General features: G+C 41.4%; 1 protein-coding gene across 14 annotated transcripts in view; it reads left to right on the top strand.

The window, feature by feature from the left end:
* MED18 (mediator complex subunit 18) overlaps positions 1 to 21,885 on the top strand; it is a 139,970-nt gene that overhangs the window by 112,794 nt on the left and 5,291 nt on the right. For all 14 annotated transcript variants that reach the window (XM_032389963.1, XM_032389957.1, XM_032389948.1 and 11 more), the window contains 9 exons: positions 3,964 to 4,128; positions 4,643 to 5,038; positions 9,387 to 9,981; positions 11,327 to 11,514; positions 12,776 to 12,929; positions 17,571 to 17,626; positions 18,789 to 18,850; positions 21,019 to 21,156; positions 21,777 to 21,853. In XM_032389963.1, coding sequence (XP_032245854.1) covers positions 3,964 to 4,128; positions 4,643 to 5,038; positions 9,387 to 9,981; positions 11,327 to 11,514; positions 12,776 to 12,929; positions 17,571 to 17,626; positions 18,789 to 18,850; positions 21,019 to 21,156; positions 21,777 to 21,853 — 1,831 coding nt within the window. The remainder of the gene's footprint in view (positions 1 to 3,963; positions 4,129 to 4,642; positions 5,039 to 9,386; positions 9,982 to 11,326; positions 11,515 to 12,775; positions 12,930 to 17,570; positions 17,627 to 18,788; positions 18,851 to 21,018; positions 21,157 to 21,776; positions 21,854 to 21,885) is intronic.

The raw sequence follows: 21,885 nt of genomic DNA, 5'->3' as shown, positions 1-21,885 counted from the left end.
AAAAATAAACTCAAAATGGATTAAAGACCTAAATGTAAGACCTGTCATAAAAGTCCTAGAAGGAGGGGCGCCTGGGTGGCTCAGTTGGTTAAGTGACTGCCTTCGGCTCAGGTCATGATCCCAGAGTCCCAGGATCGAGTCCCGCATCGGGCTCCCTGCTCAGTGGGGAGTCTGCTTCTCCCTCTGACCCTACCCCCTCTTGGGCTCTCTCTCACTCTCTTTCTCTCAAATAAATAAATAAAATCTTTAAAAAATAATAATAATAAATAAAATTCCTAGAAGGAAACATAGGCAGTAAGCTCTTTAGCATCAGCCATAGAAACATTTTTCTAAGTATGCCTCCTTTGGCAAGGGAAACAAAAGTAAAATTAAACTATTGGGACTACACCAAAATAAAAAACTTTTGCACAGCAAAGAAAACAATAAAACAAAAAGATAACTTACCAAGTGGGAGAAGATATTTGCAAATGATATATTCAATAAAGGGTTAGTATCCAAAATACATAAAGAACTTATACAACTCAACACCAAAAAAACAAATAACCCAGTTAAAAAATTGGGCAGAAGGGGGCACCTGAGTGGCTCAGTTGGTTAAGTGCCTGCCTTCAGCTCAAGTCATATTCTCAGGGTCCTGGGATTGAACCCTATGTCAGACTCCCTGCTGAGCTTATCCCTCTCCCTCTCCCCCTCCTCATTCTCTCTCTCTCAAATAAATAAATAAAATCTTTTTAAAAAGGGGGAGAGCAAAAGACATGAATAGACATTTTTCCAAAGAAGACAAACAGATGGCCAACAGATACATGAAAAGATGTTAAGCAGCACTCGTCATCAGGAAAATGCACACCTCACACCTGTCAGAATGGCTAGAATAAAAAACACAAGAAATAACAGGTGTTGGTGAGGATGTGGAGGAAAAAGAACCCTTATACACTGTTGGTGGGAATGCAAGCTGATACAACCACTGTGGAAAACAATATGAACATTCCTCAAAAAATTAATTACAGCATTATTTACAATAGCCGGGATATAGAAGCAACCCAAGTGTCCATCCATAGATGAATGGATAAAGACAGTGTGTGTGTGTGTGTGTATACACACACATATTATGGAATGTTACTCAGCCATAAAAAAAAAAAAAAATGAAGTCTTGCCATTTGCAACAACAGGGATGAATCTAGAGGATATAATCCTAAATGAAATAAGTTAGAAAAAGACATACCATATGATTTCAGTCGTATGTGGAATTTAAGAAATAAAACAAGTGAACAAAGAAAAAAGACGCACAAAAAAACAGACTCTGAAATATAGAGAACTGGCAGTTGCCACATGGAAAGTGGGGGTGGGGGGTCAAATAGGTGAAGGGGTTAAGAGCACACTTACCATGATGAGCACTGAGAAATGTATAGAATTGTTGAATCATTATATTGTACACATGAAACTAACACTGTATTTTATTATACTTGAATTTAAAACAAATCTTAAAAAATTTTTAAAAAGAGGGGTACCTCGGTGGCTTAGTCAGTTAAGCGACTGCCTTCGGCTCAGGTCGTGATCCCGGAGTCCCAGGATTGAGTCCCACATCAGGCTCCCCAATCAGTGGGGAGTCTGCTTCTCCCCCGACCCTCCTCCGTCTTGTGCTCTCTCCCTCACTCTCTGTCTCTCAAATAAATAAATACAATCTTTTAAAAACAAATAAAAATTTTGAAAAAGAAAGTTTACTTGAAAGTAGACAATCCTGAATAAATAGCTTGAGAAATAACTGATCACTTTTTCTTTTAAGATTTTATTTGGGGGCACCTGGGTGGCTCAGTCATTAAACGTCTGCCTTTGGCTCAGGTCACGATTCCAGGTCCTGGGATCGAGCCCCACATCGGGCTCCATGCTCGGCGGGAAGCCTGCTTCTCCCTCTCCCACTCCCCCTGCTTGTGTTCCCTCTCTCACTGTGCCTCTCTCTGTCAAATAAAAAAATGAAATCTTAAAAAAAATAATTTTTATTAGTTTATTTTAGAGAGAGTGTGTGCAAGCAGGCAAGCAGGGGGAGGGGCAAAGGGGGAGGGAGAGGGACAAACAGACTCCGCACTGAGTGCGAGCCCCATGAGGGGCTCAGTCTCACAACCCTGAGATCATGACCTGAGCCAAAATCAGAGTCAGATGCTTAACCAACTGAGCCACCCAGGAGCCCTGATAACAGATCACTTCTGCAATATTTTCCTAGTGCATGCTGAGTAGAAACCAGTTAATAATGTGTCTTAACCTTTCACTGTATGGTTTTCAAAAGTAGTAGTCTTTTTTTTTTTTTAAAGATTTTATTTATTTTTCAACAGAGAGAGAGAGAGACAGCGAGAGAGGGAACACAAGCAGGGGGAGTGGGAGAGGGAGAAGCAGGCTTCCCGCCGAGCAGGGAGCCCGATGTGGGACTCGATCCCAGGACCCTGGGATCATGACCTGAGCCGAAGGCAGACGCTTAATGACTGAGCCACCCAGGCGCCCCTCAAAAGTAGTAGTCTTATTTGGCTTTGAAGTGATTCCTTGGTTTATATTCTAAAAGGTCCTGTTTTTGTTAAGGATGGGCTATATAAACATAAGCGATAACTTACTACATTTGCATAGTTGTCATCTTGCTACCTTCCCTATTTTAAAATAGTTATGAGAATACTTTAGCTTGAGAAATGTATTTTCATTTAGTGCTCATTTGCCATAGACTCTTTAGTACTTTCAGGCCAAGCTCCACCTCTCATTGACACTGCATGGAGAATGATCCTGTCTAATCTAGTAGGAGATTGGGGTGAGGGAGATATGTCTCTGAGAACTTGAGGGACTAACTCAAGAGTCACTAAAATGATACTACCCAGAGGATCTCACTGTGGAAAGCCAAAGCGGAAACTGTGTAGAGAGCAACCATTTCCAGTCCCCATGACACTAGGAGGTGAGACGGAGTTTAAGTCTCTAACCCCAGTTTTCTCAGTTCTCTTCTCCAAAGGAGTCCAGGGAAGCTCAGCAGGGAACATTTATCTAACTGTTCCGTGCAGGAGTCTTACCTGCAGTCTCCACAGTGATGAGTGGTCCTCCCAAAGCCTCCAGCCTAGGGATCATTCCTGCAGTTTAGTTTGTAGGCATGTGTCTTTCTGTCACATGGAGCTCTGATCAGTCCACCAGTTCTTCCCCTTGCTCCGCATTCCTAATGCCTGGCACCCTCTGCTGTGTCTCACCTTTATTCCATCAGGAGCTTATTAGTAGCTTTCCTGTTCCAGGCCCTGCCTGACCCACCCTCCTCTCAGCTCTCACATTTAACCTTTGAAAAGACAGATCAGATCAGATCTCTCTCCTCCTTTAATTCTTTGGCTTCCCGTTGCCTACAGGATTTGGCCCAGGCTCTTTTAAGTGGCATTCGGTGTCCTTCATAGCTGGGCTCTGGCTGGCCTTTCCAGTCCTGTCCATGACTATTTCTTATATGCATCTGTTTTCCTGCCAGACAAACTAGATGCCAGTTCCCAGACATGCCAACTGATTTCATCCCTTCATCCATGCTACTCTTTCCTGTCTTTCCTCATCTTGTCAGCAGTACGATTGGCTCCTACTCCTTTAAGACCCAGTTTAGCTACCACTCTTTGTGAAGCTTTCCCAACCTCATTCCCAGCCCAAGAGAACTGTTTCTTCTTCATTCCTACCCCAACGCTCCATTTGTTACAGCTCTGAATAGTTAGCATTTGTTACTTAGGTATATTATATTAAGTCGGTCTTATTTATGTAGCAAGACACCTGGCACATAATGGGCAATCAGATGTTTATTGGGGAAAGAAATTACTTATTTCTATTACTACTATAAAGATCCAAATAATCTAGATCTAAATCAGCAGCTCAAACAGAATGGGGGAGAAAGGGATAAGAAAGGTTACAAATTACCAGCTTTCCTCTCTGGCCACACCAATCCATCAGTTTGCTCTCTCCTCTTTGACCTTGCAGGTGGTGAGGATCCAGGGAAGTTGAGCCATGCCATGTTAAAAAATGGCCATACCACTCCCATAGGGAGTACCAGATCTTCTAGTCCCGAGCAAGCAGAAGAAGAGTCAGGAAGAATAGCAAGTCTTAGGAATCCTGTTCCAGAAGAGGACCCAAAGAAGCGACTAGGTAAGAACCCCTGGGTTTGTGAGTGTAAGAGCCATGGATCAGTCATTCTCATTTAACTCAGAGTTTACCTAGAGCCAGGGGGAATTCTGTTCTCCTCTAGCAATTCCTTAACTAGTTGCAGCTTGAAGTGGAATTTTCCCCTCCTCATTCTTACATTCACAAAAGACCTAAGTTGTGATTCTCAAGGACAGAAGAAGATGTTAAGCATCAGACACCTGTAGGAGTTTTTCAAGCTACACTTAGTTCCTCCTCCTCCACCCATGGGATTCTGTGTCTCCTCCGGTTGCCTGGCTCTGGTGTGAAGAATCACTACTATACAAGCCTCTCTTAGTTTGAGATTGGGAATGAGAAAGTGTCATATACCTTAAGTATGTTGAGGTTGGGAAACTGCCTGTAAACTCATCTGAAAGTTAAATAAGGGATGAAGTTGACCATAAGCCTGTAGATGTGTTAGCTTTTTCAGTCTATCTTGTGCCTCTTTCTTCCCTTTTAAATCACATCTGTTAATACACAGGCTCAACTGGAAGCCAGCCTAATTCTGAAGCAGAGTCCGTTCCTGAGAACGCACCCAGACAGCCTTTGCTTCCCCCTAAAAGACCCTTGTCCTCTTCTCACGAAGCAAATGAAGGGCAAGCAAAGGCTGCCGCTTCCTCTGGCAGCACGGCATGGCCCATCTCCTCGGCCCCCGCTGCCGCCCCCACCGCAGCACCCGCTGCCGCCCCTGCTGCCGTGAACCCAGCAAAGACTGTTGGTTCCTCCGTCCCCCCGTCCCCAGCACCCAGGACTCTGCCCGCCGCTCCAGCCAGTGCGAACACTACCGCTGCCCCAAGCCTCACTCCCTCGGTCCCTGCCAAGCAGCCGCCTGTCCCTCCCCCTAAACCAGCTCACAGAAATAGCAACCCTGTCATTGGTAAGTACGTCTTTAGGTTTCCATTGCTTTGGGTTTGGTTGGGTTTGATTTTGGATGGTTGTTTTATTGGATAATTGGTATATTGATTTGGTCTGTGAGAGTTCTCCATGTCCTGTCCCTCTGAATGCCCTCAATATAGAGAAAAGTCTTGAAAATGAGGCAGATAGTCATGAATGAAAACGGACTAGGATCAGATAGCAATAAAATTAAGTTCCAGTTTGGTGGTGGGGGGGGCATTAATATCTATTTTTCTAAAACAGTGTTTCTGAAATACTGTTTATAGTTGGGGGACTGGACATGTGAAGATCATAGCAGTTCTGACCTGCATGGAGAAAGGGGGTTATTTTAACCTACTTTAAACCGCCAATGCCTACCTTCAGCATGAACCCAACAGATAAAAAGGTGATTGGATAGATGCCAGTGTAACTTGTGATTCAGTGTCTGGCACAATACCTTCCTGCAAACTGCAAAATTTGATATTATTCAAAGTGTCCTGATAAAGTCATGTTTTCTCTTGGGAGACTTAAGAATAAAATAAGTAGTAGAAGAAAGAAAACCGGGAAGATAACCAGTACATTTTTATCAGTTTAGTGAATTTTTTTATATTTACCTGAAGTCCTATTTAGGTCAGCTTTTCTTTACATACATTTATACCTTCTTAGAGGAATTTTCGAGAAAGGGAGGAGAGGAAGGAAGGTAGTTTTTCAGGAAAAATGGTACTAGGCTTAGTACAGCTTGAAGTTCTTGTTCGTGATTGAAGGGAGGAATAAAGTATGCTCATTAAACAGCTAATACCCCCACCTTGTGTGGGGTGACAAGAACCCTGAAAAACAGGCTTAGAATATATTGTGAGTATGGCAGGTTGGAGTAGTTTGATTAAAAAAAGGATGGAGGTTATTACTGTTATTACCACCCCGGATGGACAGTGCTGTGACTTATCTCTGAGGAACTCAAGCAGCTTTCATATACTTGCTTTCAGAACCTCCTTGTGAAGTAGGAAAGCGATTTTATCTATTATATAGTTACAGCAATTATAACACGACGAAATTGTGACTCACTCAAGGTTGCAGTTAATTAGTGATAGAAACCAAACCTGGGCTTTTTAACTCTTGAGCGCAGACCTCTGTCCTGTATACCTGTATTCTCAAACTGCTCTCTAGACAGGTTCTCATCACGATCACCTGGAGGGCTTGTTGAAACACAGATTGCTGGGCCCTGCCCTGAGAGTTTCTGAATCAGTAAGTCTAGGGTGGGCCTGAGAATTTGCATTTTTAAAAAGTTCCTAGATGATACTGATGCTGCATATATGGGGACCACACATTGAGAACCATTGCTCTAAACCAGTAATAGTCTACCCTTTTCAGGATAAGATAATATAAAAAATATTAATATGTGTACTGTTCTCTGGCCTAAGGTGAATAGCCCAGAGCAATAGGCCTTGTGACTGAGGGATCAACATCAGTCTTGAGTGGTCCTCAGCAGAAGGAGAAAAATAGGACGGTTCGCAGAGTTTTTATTAAGGTTAATTAGATTTGATTTAAAGGACTATTCTTTATTCTGAAATTATGACCTTCCTAATTCTTTTTTTTTTTTTTTTTTTTTTTTTTTAAAGATTTTATTTATTTATTTGAGAGAGAGAGAATGAGACAGAGAGAGCACATGAGAGGGGGGAGGGTCAGAGGGAGAAGCAGACTCCCTGCCGAGCAGGGAGCCCGATGCGGGACTCGATCCCGGGACTCCAGGATCATGACCTGAGCCGAAGGCAGTCGCTTAACCAACTGAGCCACCCAGGCGCCCTCTAATTCTTTGATGATAAAAATCCATTTCTTTCATGAAAGAATTATCTTCACAAATGGTTTACTTGATATCAAGTCTTATTTGTCAATATTAAAAATTGACAACGTGAGGTTGGTTGGGGAGAATTTCATTTTAATTGTATTGGTCCATGAGATCCATATATTTAGAAACCACCGCTGTAGACATTGCTGTGTCTACTAATGGGCATAACAGTATTAAGACTAAGGACTAATTAGGAGTATTAGGACAAAGGAAGGACTACCATAAATAGCTGAACAGGTGAAGGGAATTTGTAACCCCTCCAATGAACGTTCCAGCATCTTGGCGACAGAACTACAACCAAGTGCCATTGTGAGAGTAGATGTAACAGAGTTCATTTCTTTAACATCTTGAGGTATATGTTTTCCTTAAATTACCAAAGATAATTTACCTTATCAATTCAAACAATAAAATACTCAAATTTGGTCTTGTCGGGTGTAGGTTTTGTTGTAAATGGACTATCTAACGGCTATTTTTAGAGAGGCAGCAAAAGTCCAGTCTACCCAAAAAATCTCACTGAGGTTAAAATTAATATTTTTTAATCTTTTTTTGTTATGTGTATGTGATGTTTTTCTAGAAAGTCTTTTAAAAATTTACCTAAGATGGGGGCGCCTGGGTGGCTCAGTCGTTAAGCGCCTGCCTTCGGCTCAGGTCATGATTCCAGGGTCCTGGGATCGAGCCCCGCATCGGGCTGCCTGCTCAGCAGGAAGCCTGCTTCTCCCTCTCCCACTCCCCCTGCTTGTGTTCCCTCTCTAGCTGTCTCTCTCTGTGTCAAATAAATAAATAAAAAATCTTTAAAAAAAAAAAAATTTACCTAAGATGTATAATACTGTATGTTAATTATACTGGAATTATGTTTTTTTAAAAGTGTATTTGGACATTTATAATATATAAAAAACTAAATGATTTTTAAAGTAATATAGAGTTAATTCATTCACAGTTACTAAATTATGATTATCTTACATATTTAAATTGTTTTCATAATTTGGCCTATGAATAAGTAACTATGCCTAATAAAATGTAGATGTAGTTAAAACTGAAAAAAAATTAATTATGATTGATGACATTAAAACATTATCAAATTAGCTAGCTTTTACTTTGAATACTACCAGTGGAATGGGACTTAGGGCAAATAAATTCTTATTTCAGGGGACCTTGAGGTGTTGCTCTCTAGATAAAACATACCGGAGCCATGCGGCGCCTGGGTGGCTCAGTTGTCAAGCATCTGCCTTCGGCTCAGGTCATGATCCCAGGGTCCTGGGATCGATCCCCACATCGGGTTCCCTGCTCAGCAGGAGGCCTGCTTCTTCCTCTCCCGCTCCCCTTGCTTGTGTTCCCTCTCTCGCTGTCTCTGTCAAATAAATAAGTAAAATCTTTAAAAAATATATATATATATATATATGGGAGCCATTTGAAAACAAGTGGTGTAACCAAAATTAGGGCTTTGAGTAGAGAGATAGAGGTTGGTGATCAAGAGACCTACTATTTATTTTGCAAGATTAGCCCCTGCATGATGTGGTGATCTACTTCTTAAAGGCCATTTGGAGCCCTCCAGAGCAACTTTGCTGAATCAAAACCTGAGTCATTTTGGGCTTGGGATCACATAGGGATATATACTGGCGTGATATAGGGTGGGGGCCTCTCATCTAATAAGTATGTGTTGGGGATCCACCATGTGCCAAGCACTGTGCCCACCTCTATGGATATACTGATGGAGACAGGTTGCTCTGTCACCAAGGACCCCGTAGTGTAGTCGGGAGTGGTGATGGGGGTTTGGGTATTAAGGATAAGAAGTATGGACACTCATAAAAATCACAAAGACAGTGGGATCTAGAGGATGGAGTCTAATAATGAGACCTGGGACTAGCCCAGCCCTTGCCTATATGTAGTATGATCTTGGGCAGGTTATCTGACTTCTGTGGCCTCAATTTTTCCTTCTGTAAATTGGTAAAGATAACCTCCTCTATAAGGAGAATCCAAAGTCAAGGATAGCAAAGCACTTTGATTTCCTCAAAGGCCTTTGCATTTGCTATAAAAATTCAGGATGTCATTATTGATAATTTTATAATGCAGAGCTGGGATATCTAGATGTCATTATTTATCAAGTTATGGTAACAATGCCTGATAGTATTTGGGTTTTTTTACTGCTACCTACATGGTTAAAATTTTTAATGGAATTCTGTTAGACAAAAGAACTTATTATCCACATTTTTTATCTCATCATATTAACTTTATCCACCTCAAGTCATAAAAAGTCATGTATTAGAGCAAATAAGTAAGAAATTTCTCATCAGGGTATTAAGGTAGTGGTCTTCCTATATGTCTGTACATTTATTAGGCCTTCTAGATACTTAAATATAAATTTTGTTTTAACAGGAGATACCTAGGTTGTGGCAAAGCCATGAAATGGTATAATTTGCCTGAAAGCTGAGAGTAAGCTCAGTTCTAATCTAGGCCCTGGGCGAGCATTGTGAAGCCATCTTAAACTGAGTTGTTGTTCTCTCTTTTCCAGCCGAACTGTCCCAAGCAATAAACAGCGGTACATTATCAAAACCATCCCCCCCCTTACCACCTAAGAGAGGCATTCCATCAACCTTAGTACCCGCCTCGGAGTCTGCCGCTGCCACCACCACAAAAGCACCGAGTGATCAGAGAGAAAGGAACACATGCTCTGTGGGCTCTGAACCACTGTTGATGATCCCACCTCCCTCTCCATCCCCCCCACTGCCTACTCATATACCTCCCGAACCCCCGCGGTCCCCTCCATTCCTTGCTAAGACTTTTCAAGTTGTGCCAGAAAATGAGGTCCCACCTTCCTTAAACCTGTGCCAGGAGGTATCCCAGCAGGAAGATCAGAAAAAGGAAGTACCCAAGAGGATGTTGGACCACAGCTTTGGGGAGCCGCATGTGCCCTGTAGGCTGCCTCCACTCCCACTGCATATCCGAATCCAGCAGGCCCTGACCAGCCCACTTCCCGTGACTCCTCCCTTGGAGGGCTCTCACAGAGCTCATTCCTTGCTTTTTGAGTACAGTGACAACTTTTCTGAGGACAGCAGCACCCTGGGTCGGACCAGGTCACTTCCTGTCACTATTGAAATGCTGAAAGTGTGAGTGCCTTTAAAGCTTGCCTTTTGTTTCCTCTTCTGTATTCTAGGTAGCCTTTCTTGGAAAAAATTATTGATAAAAAGAAAATGTGATTAAATTTAAAGTAAGAATACACAACAAATAAAGACATGTTCTAGAAGTTGGACTTTATTTACCCTCCTGATTTTTATAACACTGTTTCCATAGCAGTCACAAGCCTTTGTACTTGATAATTAAAACTACTCTATTTTTTGTATATGATACAAGGGAGTCGGTGTAACATGGTGCTTAAGAGCATTAACCTTGGAGTAAGATAACTCTGGGTTCAAATCCCAGCTCTACCTCTTACTTCCTAGCTTGCAGTAGTGTATGTTACTTAACCTTCCTGCGCTTGAGTTGTCGGATCCATAAACAGGAATGATACCTACCTCATAGGCTCGTGAGGATGAAATTAGACAAATCTGAAAGCATGGTGCCTGGCACGTAAATGCGGTAGAGAGGGACAGAGAGCAGTCTAGAGAAAAAGAAGGGAGCTCTGAAAGATAAGTCAGTGTTCCAGCCTCATAAACTGGAACTGGCCAGCTTGTTCTCACCCTCATCTGTCCCGAACACCTTGCCTTTTTAAAATTCTAACAAATTGTGACTGAAGGTTAACACTTTTTGGCAAGTTGGAGATTTGCCAGAGATTTGCAAGTTGGAGAATTGTTATAGAGTTGTTGCCACATACTGCTTAGTTGCTTGGCCATGATCTTTGTACTTGCCGGTATAATTTTTTTTACATCCTGGAAAGAGACAGTTTAGGAGTTCCAGATGGACTTAAGTCACAGTTTTATACCTCCAGAGTGGAAAGGGGGGAAGAATGTCATCTCTCTTTGCTTCTTGGATTAGATTATCATTTTGTCCTACCCCGTTGTTAAACCAAGGGAAATAAGTGGGCTAAATATCTTTATTACATATCTTCCATAAGCCAGGCACAGTGTTAGATGCTGTGTGGTCTTCTCATTTAATCAGCCCAAAACAACTTGCATCTCACATGTAGATCATCAGGGGCCTGTGTGCCAAACACTAGTACATTCTAGAATTTATCTATTTTATTCTCACAACAAGCCTAGCAGGTAGGTATCATTCACATTTACAGAAAAGTTAAATAACTTATAAGCTAGTGAGTAAGTTGTAGAGCTAGGATTTGAGTCCAGAGCCTTTTAGATTAATAGCTGCTAAAAAGTTTCTTAGCAAGATGCTTAAAGTTAAGGGAAGGGATAAATTATTTCACTCGTGGAATTTTCCATAGTTATTTAGTACTTTGCCTTGCAAATGAGTTACCCGTTATGTTTCTGAAAGGAAAATATAATTATGTTAATTTGTTAGTCCAGACGATGAAGAAGAAGAGGAACAAAGCCACCCATCTGCATTCATTGAAGATGCGGCATCTACCTCAGTTGTTCCTAAACTACCACAGTGTCTGCAGGAGGAAGAGGAAGAGAAGGAGAGTGACTCTGATTCAGAAGGTCCCATTCAATACCGAGATGAAGAGGATGAAGATGAGAGCCATCATAGTAAGAAAGGGAAAAGCAAAGGAGAAAATTATTTTATCGATAAAGCGACTTCCTGGTGTTAACAAGTGTAAGATAAATGGGAACAGTCACCCTCTCCCATCGAGTCATCTGGCTAACTGATATTGGAAGCCATTGTGATAGAGCCTTGTCCCTGCTATTCCCATTGTTCTGACGAGCCGGTGAGAGCAAGCCAAGTAGATTGAGTCATGCAGGGTTTTGTTTTCTTTTTAAGATTTATTTATTTTAGAGAGAGCATGCAGGGAGAGGGAGAGAATCTCAAGCAGACTTTTTCTGAGTGCAGAGCCTGATGCAGGGCTCAATCCCACAACCCTGAGATCATGACCTGAACCGAAATCAAGAGTTGGACACTTAACCAACTGAGCCACCCAGGCACCCAGAGTCATGCAGGTTTTTATCTCTTTGTGATCAAAGAATTATTCACCTTGATGGTATTAAAGAATTTGGAGTAGAAGAAAGTTGATATTGGGGCTGTGTTAAAAAGATATAGGGATGCTCTCCTTTAGTCTCATGAACTTACTGTGTCCATGGGGCAAAGAAAAAAAACCATGTTTATGTACACAGATCTGCAGATAATGGGATCCTGATTCCTACAAGTGGGAAGGCAGCTTTAAGAATAGGAATCTTGGGGCGCCTGGGTGGCTCAGTTGGTTAAGCGTCTGCCTTCGGCTCAGGTCATGATCCCAGGGTCCTGGGATCAAGCCCCATGTAGGGCTCCGTGCTCAGCGGGGAGCCTGCTTCTCCCTCTGCTGCTCCCCCTGCTGTGCTCTCCTCTCCTCTCTGTCTCTCAAATAATAAATAAAATCTTCAAAAAAAAGAATAGGAATCTTGGGGCTCCTGTCTGGTTCAGTTGGTAAAGCATGTGACTCTTGATCTCAGGGTCATGAGTTCAAGCCCCACATTGGGCATAGAGCCTATTGAAAAAAAAAAAAAAAAGTAGAAATCTTAGCGAAATGTATTAGTGCAAAGGCCTTTATGTTGTCATTCAGAAGGCTGTCCCATGTTTAGATTCCCTCTCCTCTAGCAACTCTTACTTAGAAGAAATGTAGAGGAATATAGAAGGGAGAAGATATCTTTGGGCCAGCTGAGTCCATCTGACTTAATTAGATTTTTAGACGTCTTCTGCTTTACCCCCCACCTCTCCGTTAGCTGGGAGATGCGATACTGTTTGTTCAGACTCCTGCCTAATTCCGGGTGAGGTTGAGCCTTAGCGTCTACTTTTTTTTCTTTCCCTTACACAAAGGTGCTCTGGCCAACAAAGTGAAGAGGAAGGACACACTGGCAATGAAGTTGAACCACAGACCCAGTGAACCAGAGTTGAACATGAATTCTTGGCCTCGGAAAAGCAAAGAGGAATGGAATGAAATAAGGCACCAGATTGGGAACACACTGATCCGGTAAGCCTTGGCTTAGAAAAGACTGATTTGATTTGATTTTGCCATTAGGTGTGTTAGAGACTTACTTTGTGGTGGAGCATTCACTTTTATCTTTTTTCTTTTTTAATTTTTAGAAACCACATAATTTTTAAAAATACACATTCTACACAGTTGGGTATCCTCTAGGAATTTGGAAATTAAGGAACCAAATGACTCTTGGAGCTTTAAACCATGAGATAGACATATTTCACAGCTTTACCCCACAAGATAGACATAAATATGGCTTTTATTTTATTTGATTTTTTTAAAGATTTTATTTATTTATTTATTTGAGAGAGAGACAGAGCATGAGCGGGGGAGAGGGGCAGAGATAGAGGGACAATCGGACTCCCCGCTGAGCAGAAAGCCTGACTCAGAGCTCCATCCCAGGAACCCAAGATCATGACCTGAGCTAAAGGCAGATGCTTAACCAACTGAGCCACCCAGGTGCCTCTAAATAGTGCTTTTAAAAAGTTTCTAAAGAGGCTGGCTGAGTCAGTGGAGCCTGTGACTCTTGATCTGGGAGTGGTGAGTTCAAGCCCCACATTGGGCATAGAGTTTACTTTAAAAAAATTTTTTTTTAAGTTTCTAGAGAATTCACATGCTTCCCAGGACAGCAAGACTCCTCTGTCATTTATCCAGTTGCTCAACTACGAGGTGCCAACCCAATTAAAGATCACACCCATATTTTCCATTGTATCTATTTCACATGTCCCACGTAACTGCCTTCTTTCAAAGTGTTAGTATATTTTTCTTTCCTCTTTTTTTTTTTAAAGATTTTATTTATTTATTTGACAGAGAGAAACACAGCGAGAGAGGGAACACAAGCAGGGGGAGTAGGAGAGGGAGAAGCAGGCTTCCCGCGACTGAGCCACCCAGGCGCCCCAGAGTGTTAGTATATTTTTCAAGTCAGCTGAAAACAAAAGCATAGAGAAGCTGAATGCAGGCCAGCTTCCTACACATGTCATCTACATAGAGTCCAGGTATATAGATGGGTGTTTGAACCACTCAGATGTTTCTTTTGGTAGAGTGAGGAAAAGGAAGTGGAACTCTTGGCATATTCTTAACAAAATAATTAACTTAGGATGTCCATTAATTAAGACATGTTCTCCTTTGCTGCCTCAGACACCTGTCTTTACTGTTGGCCAGGATAGCAATCTTTTTTTTTTTTTAAGATTTTATTTATTTATTTTTGACAGAGAGAGACACAGCAAGAGAGGGAACACAAGCAGGGAGGGTGGGAGAGGAAGAAGCAGGCTCCCCGCTAAGCAGGGAGCCCGACGCGGGGCTCGATCCCAGGACCCAGGGATCATGACCTGAGCCGAAGGCAGATGCTTAACGACTGAGCCACCCAGGCGCCCCCAGGATAGCAATCTTAATGAAGAACTGTGGCCCTCTGAGTGTCAGCCAGAGAGCATCAAGGATAGAAATTAGTTAAGAATGGGAATCTTTGGTAGTAGATTTATTTTTCTTTCACTGCAGAGCTAGTTGCTCATCTTTGAGTGTTGTTTCATGAGTCATAGTCTTCTTAGAAGAATTTGTTGGACACCAGCAATGAACAGTCTGAAATTGGAACCTAAAAATACAACAGATTAACATTTACAATAGCAATTAACAGTAGCCTCAGACATCTTTAAATATTTAGATAAATCTGACAAAAGATTGTGTAAGACCTGTACACTGCAAAGTATAAAATAATGCTTAAGAAAGTAGAGTTAAATAAATAAAGAGAAATACCATAGTCATGGGTCAGAAGTGTCAAGTATTAAGATATCAATACATGCAATTCCAATCAAACTACCCCCCCAGAAGGCTTTTTTTAATTGGCAAGCTGATTTTAAAATTCTTATGGAAATACAAAGTACACTAGAATAACCAAAGCAACTAAGGAAAAGAAACAGAGTTGGAGGACTAACAATTTGATTGAAGACGTATTAGAAAGCTAAAGTAACCCTAATCAGTATGGTGTTGACATAAAGATAAACAGAACAGGAAAGAGAGTCCAGAAATATACCCACCCATATATGTACAGCCCATTTTTGACAAAGGTACAAAGATAATTTCATGGTCTTTTCAACAAACGGTGCTGGCACAAAAATTACTTCAATTCATACCTTGCATCACATGCAAAAAATTAATTCAAAATGAATCCTAGGTTTAAATATGAGAGCCAAAACTACAAGACTTCTAGAAGAATATGAGTTGGACAAAGATTTCTCAGATATCTCAAAAGCATGATTCTTAAGAGGAAAACATTGATAAATTGCACTTCAGAAAAAATTAAACATTTTTGGGGTGCCTGGGTGGCTCAGTCGGTTAAGCATCTGCCTTCGGCTTAGGTCCTGATCCTGGGGGTCCTGGCATCGAGTCCCGCCTTGGGCTCCCTGCTCAGTGGGGAGCCTGTTCCTCCCTCTCCCTCTGCCTCTCCCTGCTCTTATGCTCTCTCTCTCTCTCACTTGCTCACTCTCTGTCTCTCAAATAAATAAAATCTTTAAAAAAATTTTTTAACTATTTTTGTTCTTTGAAAGACACTGAAGAGAATGTAAAAACAAGCCACAAACTGGGAGAAAGTATTTGCGAACCATGTATCCGATCAAGGTCTTATATCTAGAATATATGAAGAACTCTCCAAACTTAATAAGAAAACAACAACCCACTTTTTATATAGTGGGGAGCAGAAGATTTCAAAGAAGATATATAGATGGCAAATAAGCATATGGAAAGATGCTCACCATCATTAGTCATTAGGGAAATGCAAATTAAAACCCCAGTGAGATGCCACTACAGACTCACTGGGCTGGCTGAAAAGGTACACTTTAAAAGACAAGAGTTGCGGGCACCTGGGTGGCTCAGTTGGTTAAGCATCTGCCTTCGGCTCAGGTCATGATCCTGGAGTCCCTGGATCGAGTCCCGCATTGGGCTCCCTGCTCAGCGGGAGTCAGCTTCTCCCTCTGACCCTCCCCCCTCTCATGCTCTATCTCATTCTCTCTCTCAAATAAATAAATAAAATCTTTAAAAATAAATAAATAAATAAAAGACAAGAGTTGCTAAGGATGAGGAGCAGCTGGATTCTCATACACTGGTGGAAGGAATGTAAAATAGTAGAACTACTTTGGAAAATACTTTGTAAGTTTCCTTAAAAAAAATCAAAACATAGGATCCAGCCAACACAAATATCCATCAAAGGGCAAATGGATGGGAGGGCGGCTGGGTGACTCAGTTGGTGGAACATTCGACTCTTGATCTCAGGGTCATGAGTTCAAGCCCCATATTGGGCATAGAGGCTACTTTATATATATATATTTAATTATATATTTTTTAAAAAAAGGACGAGGGAAATTTGGACACAGAGATTCAAACATACACGCAAGGAGAATGCTATGTGAGTATGGAGGCAGAGGTTGGAGTGGTGCATCTATACACCAAAGAATGCCAAGGTCTGCTGGCAGCCCCACCAGAAATTAGGAGACAGGCATAGGACAGATCTCCTTTAGAGGCTTCAGGAGGAACCAACCTTGCCCACACCTTGATTTTGGACTTCTGGCCTCCAGAACTGTGAGAGAATAAATTTTTGTGGTTTTAAGCCACCCAGTTTATGGTAATTTGTTATGGCAGCCCTAGGAAACCAGTACAAGGTTGATGGGTATGTTCATTATAATTGTGGTGACGGCTTCCCGGGTATATACACATATAAAAACATCAAATCATGCAGTTTATTTATGTCATTTATACATTACTGGACTGTGGGATTTTGTTTTGTTTTGTTTTGTTTTAATGAACATTTAAAAAGGAAGGTCTTATTCAGAGGGACCAAAAAAAGCTTTGAAATACATAAAGAATGTTGTAAATTGTATATAAAATGGGGCTGGAAGTTCTCTAGGCAGGCAGCTGAAGAGTTACTAGCATGCAGTTCAAATACTGCCTGAAGTGTAAATCAAAGGTAACAAGTGAAAAACTGTCTGATTCCAGAGATGACAAGTTATCGTTGGTGAGTAACATCTCAGAACTATGGATTAGATGAGAAACTTCATCAGTATTTCAGAGAGAACTGAAGTTAAAATCATAGAATTACAGAATGTCATTTCAAAAGAGACAATTTTAAATTCCAGTGGTTGCTAAATAACTGGTTTGAAACTCAAAAGAAAGACATCAGAGTCATGTGGGAAGGATTGTAAAAATACATATATGAAAATCTCAGTCCTCATGCCTGGTTTTCTGAATCAGAATTTCTATAATATGCCTTGAAATTCTGTGCTCCTTCAGCAAATCTGTTTGGGAGCTAACAGTCCAGTCCAAACCTTCATTTTACAGATGAGTACACTCAGGATCTAACTGAGCTTTTTTGTGGTGACAGGGCTCATTAATATCAGAGCTAGAACTGGAATTTTGGCCTCCTGTTTGCATGTACAATTCCATTTTATGTTGTAGTATCTGTATTAACACTTTAAACATGAGAATTGTTTCATAAACAATCAGAGAAACAAATGAAATACCAAAACAGTTTGAAAACCTCTTGCTTTCTTGCTAATGTAGGGGCTAATATAAACTGAGACCAAAACAAATCTTTATAAGCAGGATTGGGAGGTTTAACATGGACAATACCCTTATTTATTTCCTTTTTAGACGGCTGAGTCAAAGACCGACACCTGAAGAACTAGAACAGCGAAATATACTACAACGTGAGTCCAGCTCTGGGAATAAAGTTGTATAGAGTTTCTCAGACTTTATATTTCTGACTTTAATATACATGCTAGAGAAGAGAAGCATTTTCTACAAGGGCCAAGGAGTGGGTGTTCCAGCCCAGGAAGGACCACTCATACCCTTTCCCCTGAAGGAACAGAGTTCCCCCGAGCTTCCTTTACAAGATATCGTTGTGGTATTGCTTAGTGTCCTGGGAACCGCCAGAAAATTCTGTTCTGATGTTCTCACAGTATCATGAGACTGCCCTGGCCATGTGGGAGGATTTCACAGCATGTGGTAGATGCTGCTCAACTTTCTCTGTCTTCGGGGAAGGTAGTGGCTGTGCATTTGGAGGGGACCTTCCTGTTCCTAGTGGACTTTGAGGGCTGGGGCCCAAAGCAAGGCCCAGATGCCTTTTCCATCTCTGAAGACTTTCATACATCTGAAGTCATGAAACAGCAACATGTATTTCATTTTCTTTCTGTGTTCATAATTAACTTCCTAAAATAGCATTGTGATCTAATACACATTTGATTCCGTTTTCCAGACTCTAGGGTGAAATTTGCCCCTAAAAGCCTCCACACTGAGAGGATTAGGCTTCATAGAGTCACTTGTGGGCACACTCAGTCTGACCAGTCCATCCCCTATTCTCTCATCACCGTGTGGATACATACAGTTTAGTCACTAAGTGAATTTTAAACTTGGGAACCTTTATAGACATATCACACGAAACTTAGTGTGATCTCCATTCTTCATTCTTGGTGGTTACTCTTGAGCAGGAATCTGCAGAGTTTTTCTAAGGGACACACAGTAAATATGTTTAGCTTTGCAGGCCAAAAGCAAAAGGAAGCTATTATGTAGGTACTTACCAAGCCATTCAATATATAATCATTTAAAAATGTAAAGACCATTCTTAGCTCATGGGCAGTAAAAACATAGCCAGCTGGCTGGATTTGGTACCATAGTGTTGCTGACCCTTGCTTTTAAGTATTCAACTATTACCAGTTAACCAGAAAATTGTCTTGATTAGCCATCCCCAAAGTTAGTATTTTATTCTGACTTGGAGCCTATAAGAAATATTTGCCCTGTAACTGCTGAAAACTTTGATATGCAAATTCCTGTTTTGAAGTAATATTCTTTGTCTTGGACTATTGACTGTAGCTAAAAATGAAGCTGATCGGCAAGCAGAAAAACGAGAGATTAAACGTCGGCTCACTAGAAAGGTACGTAGCTCAAGTGTTTGGTTTCAGTCTGTCTACTAATTATATATCTTGTGTTTGAATGATCTGTTTGGTTAGAAAGAAATGAATTTGGGGCACCTGGGTGGCTCAATCAGTTAAACTTCTGCCTTCAGCTCAGGTCATGATCCCAGAGTACTGGGATCAAGCCCAGAATCAGGCTCCCTGCTCAGCGGGAAGTCTGCTTCTCCCTCTCCCTCTGCCCTCCCCCTCACTCATTCTTTCTCTCTCTCTCTCTCTCTCTCTCTCTCTCTCTCAAATAAATAAAATGATTTTGGGGCACCTGGGTGGCTCAGTCGTTAAGCATCTGCCTTCGGCTCAGGTCATGATCCCAGGATCCTGGGATTGAGCCCCGCATCAGGCTCCCTGCTCAGCGGGAAGCCTGCTTCTCCCTCTCCCGCTCCCCCTGCTTGTGTTCCCTCTCTCGCTGTGTGTGTCTCTCTTTCTGTCAAATAAATAAATAAATAATTTTTAAAAAAAAGAAAATGTTTTTTAAAAAATAAAAAGAAATGAATTTGGGAAAATAGAATCCATGATGCAGATTCTGAAAACAACACAGCATTATCAAGAGCATGTTTTTTTTTTTCATTTTTACTATTTAAAGAACGCCTGGCACAAGAAGGTGCCCCATTAATGTTTGCATAAATTCTGACCTTTTATTTGGTAAACCTAGGATTTTGATGTAGACTCTAAAACCTGTTGAAATATAGAGACGGTAATAGGGGGAGTGTATATCATTCAGTTTTGCCTGGCAAACTGGTGGTTTTCTAATCAGAAGGAACTGAACTGACCCTTAGTGATACCTGGAAAGTATGAAGAACACCAACGGGATTTTGTTCTTGGTCCCAGATCAAATGGGGTAGAATCTTTTCTGTACCAGACCTATGTTAGCTTTTAAGCTCGGGGATTAATCCCTTTTTCCTTTCCTTCCCACCATAATAGTTTATAATTGCCTCTGATCGATTCTGATTTGGCCTGAATTCTGTAGATATTTCCTAAAACTTATAAGAATCCCCAGAAAAGCCAAGGAACTAGACATTTTCTTCCTTATTTTCCACTTTTTCCCTTCTCCAGGAACAGAAGAATCATTCTTTTTTTTTTTTTTTAAGATTTTTATTTATTTATTTGACAGAGAGAGACACAGCGAGAGAGGGAACACAAGCAGGGGGAGTGGGAGAGGGAGAAGCAGGCTTCCCGCTGAGCAGGGAGCCCAATGAGGGGCTCGATCCCAGGACCCTGGGATCATGACCTGAGCCGAAGGCAGACGCTTAACCGACTGAGCCACCCAGACGCCCCAGAAGAATCATTCTTGATAGAGAGTAGCTAGATGCCACAGCTGGACTTGATGCCTTCAGATTGAGTAGGTTACCTGATTGTGCAACCTTAAATCATAATTCATTACCGAATCTAGGCATTATTCATATTAAAAGGAAATTTACCCTTTACATTTACCCACTAGATACTGCTTTCATATTAAGTGTTCTTTTGGGGTGCGTGGGTGGCTCAGTCAGTTAAGCATCTGCCTTTGGCTCCGGTCATGATCTCAGGGTTCTGGGATTGAGCCCCATGTCAGGGCTCTCTGTTCAGCGGGGAGCCTATTTCTCCCACTCCCCCCATTTGTGCTCTCTCTCTTGCTATCTCTCTCTCTCTCTCAAATAAAATATTAAAAAAATAAAAAATAAAAAATAAATGCACTCACTTTCTAATGTATTATATATGAGTTTACAGTCCTAACCCTTTGGCTACCCACAGTGTGGTCCACGGACCAGCAGCACTGGCATCACCTGGGAGCTTGCAAGAGATGCAGAATCTCAGGCCCCACTTCAGACCTGCTTAATCCGAATCTGCATTTTAACCAGGTCCCCAGACAATCTGTATGCATATTAAAGTTTGAGAAGTACCCGTTATACTGGTTATACTGGTTTATAGCTGTGGCTCTCAGTCTTAGCTGTGCATTCAGGAGCTTTAAAAACAAAACAAAACCTCCCAATACCCAGAATCTCTGGGAATGGACCCAGGAATCGGTAGTGTCTAAAGGCCCCCAGGTAATTCTAATGTGCCGCTGAGCTGAAGCTCTGGGTTAGAGGCAATTTGAATGCATCCTTGATGCCTAATTCGTGGCATAGTGAATTAAGAGGCTCCATTTCTTTCAGCTCAGTCAAAGGCCGACCGTGGCTGAACTACTTGCCAGGAAGATCCTGAGGTTTAATGAATATGTGGAAGTAACAGATGCTCAAGATTATGACCGACGAGCCGACAAACCTTGGACCAAACTGACCCCTGCTGACAAGGTAGGTGGCTGTTTGTTTGTCTTTCTCTCTATTTGAAGAATGTAAGACACTAAGTAGAAGGGGAAACCATAAAGTTTTTACTTTTGATACAATGTTAAATTTCTAATCAAGATACGAAAATGCCAAGATGTACGAACCAAAACTTTATAGCAACGACTCCACAGCCACCATGACCACCACAACCAAGAGAAAAGAAAATCCTTTGCTATATCACAGAGTCCACAAATCTGGAAGGAAATTAAAACATATTTTAACAGCGGTTAGGTTTGGTTGGAGAGAGTTTGGGTGGTATATTTTAGTAATTACCTGTATTTCACTTTTATAACAGGAAAAGCATTTTTACGTGCTATGGAAACTATAAAAGCTGCAATATCTCTTTTAATCTCTGTGAATGTTTTGGTTTAAGGGGGGATATTCGGTTTATTAGATGAATGGTGTCGGGGAAGGCGACGTGTGTATCAGGCTCAGTGTGCAGACCTGGCTTCTTTCCTTGCTCTGGCTTGCCCTCTGTGGGTTGCCGTGGCTCACGAAGTTAAGCACAATAGAGAACAGATGGCAAATGACACAGCTATACTATGGCAGACAGAAGATGCTGAAACATTTTTGTTTCTACTCCACAGGCTGCCATAAGAAAAGAATTAAATGAATTTAAAAGCTCAGAGATGGAGGTTCATGAAGAGAGCAAACATTTTACACGGTAAGACCCAGAAGACCCAAATACCGTGAGCT

This window comes from Phoca vitulina, unplaced genomic scaffold (assembly GCF_004348235.1).
Source record: "Phoca vitulina isolate PV1807 unplaced genomic scaffold, GSC_HSeal_1.0 scaffold2, whole genome shotgun sequence".
In the NCBI taxonomy this organism is placed as follows: Eukaryota; Metazoa; Chordata; class Mammalia; order Carnivora; family Phocidae; genus Phoca; species Phoca vitulina.
This window is presented reverse-complemented; position numbering and strand designations above follow the sequence as displayed.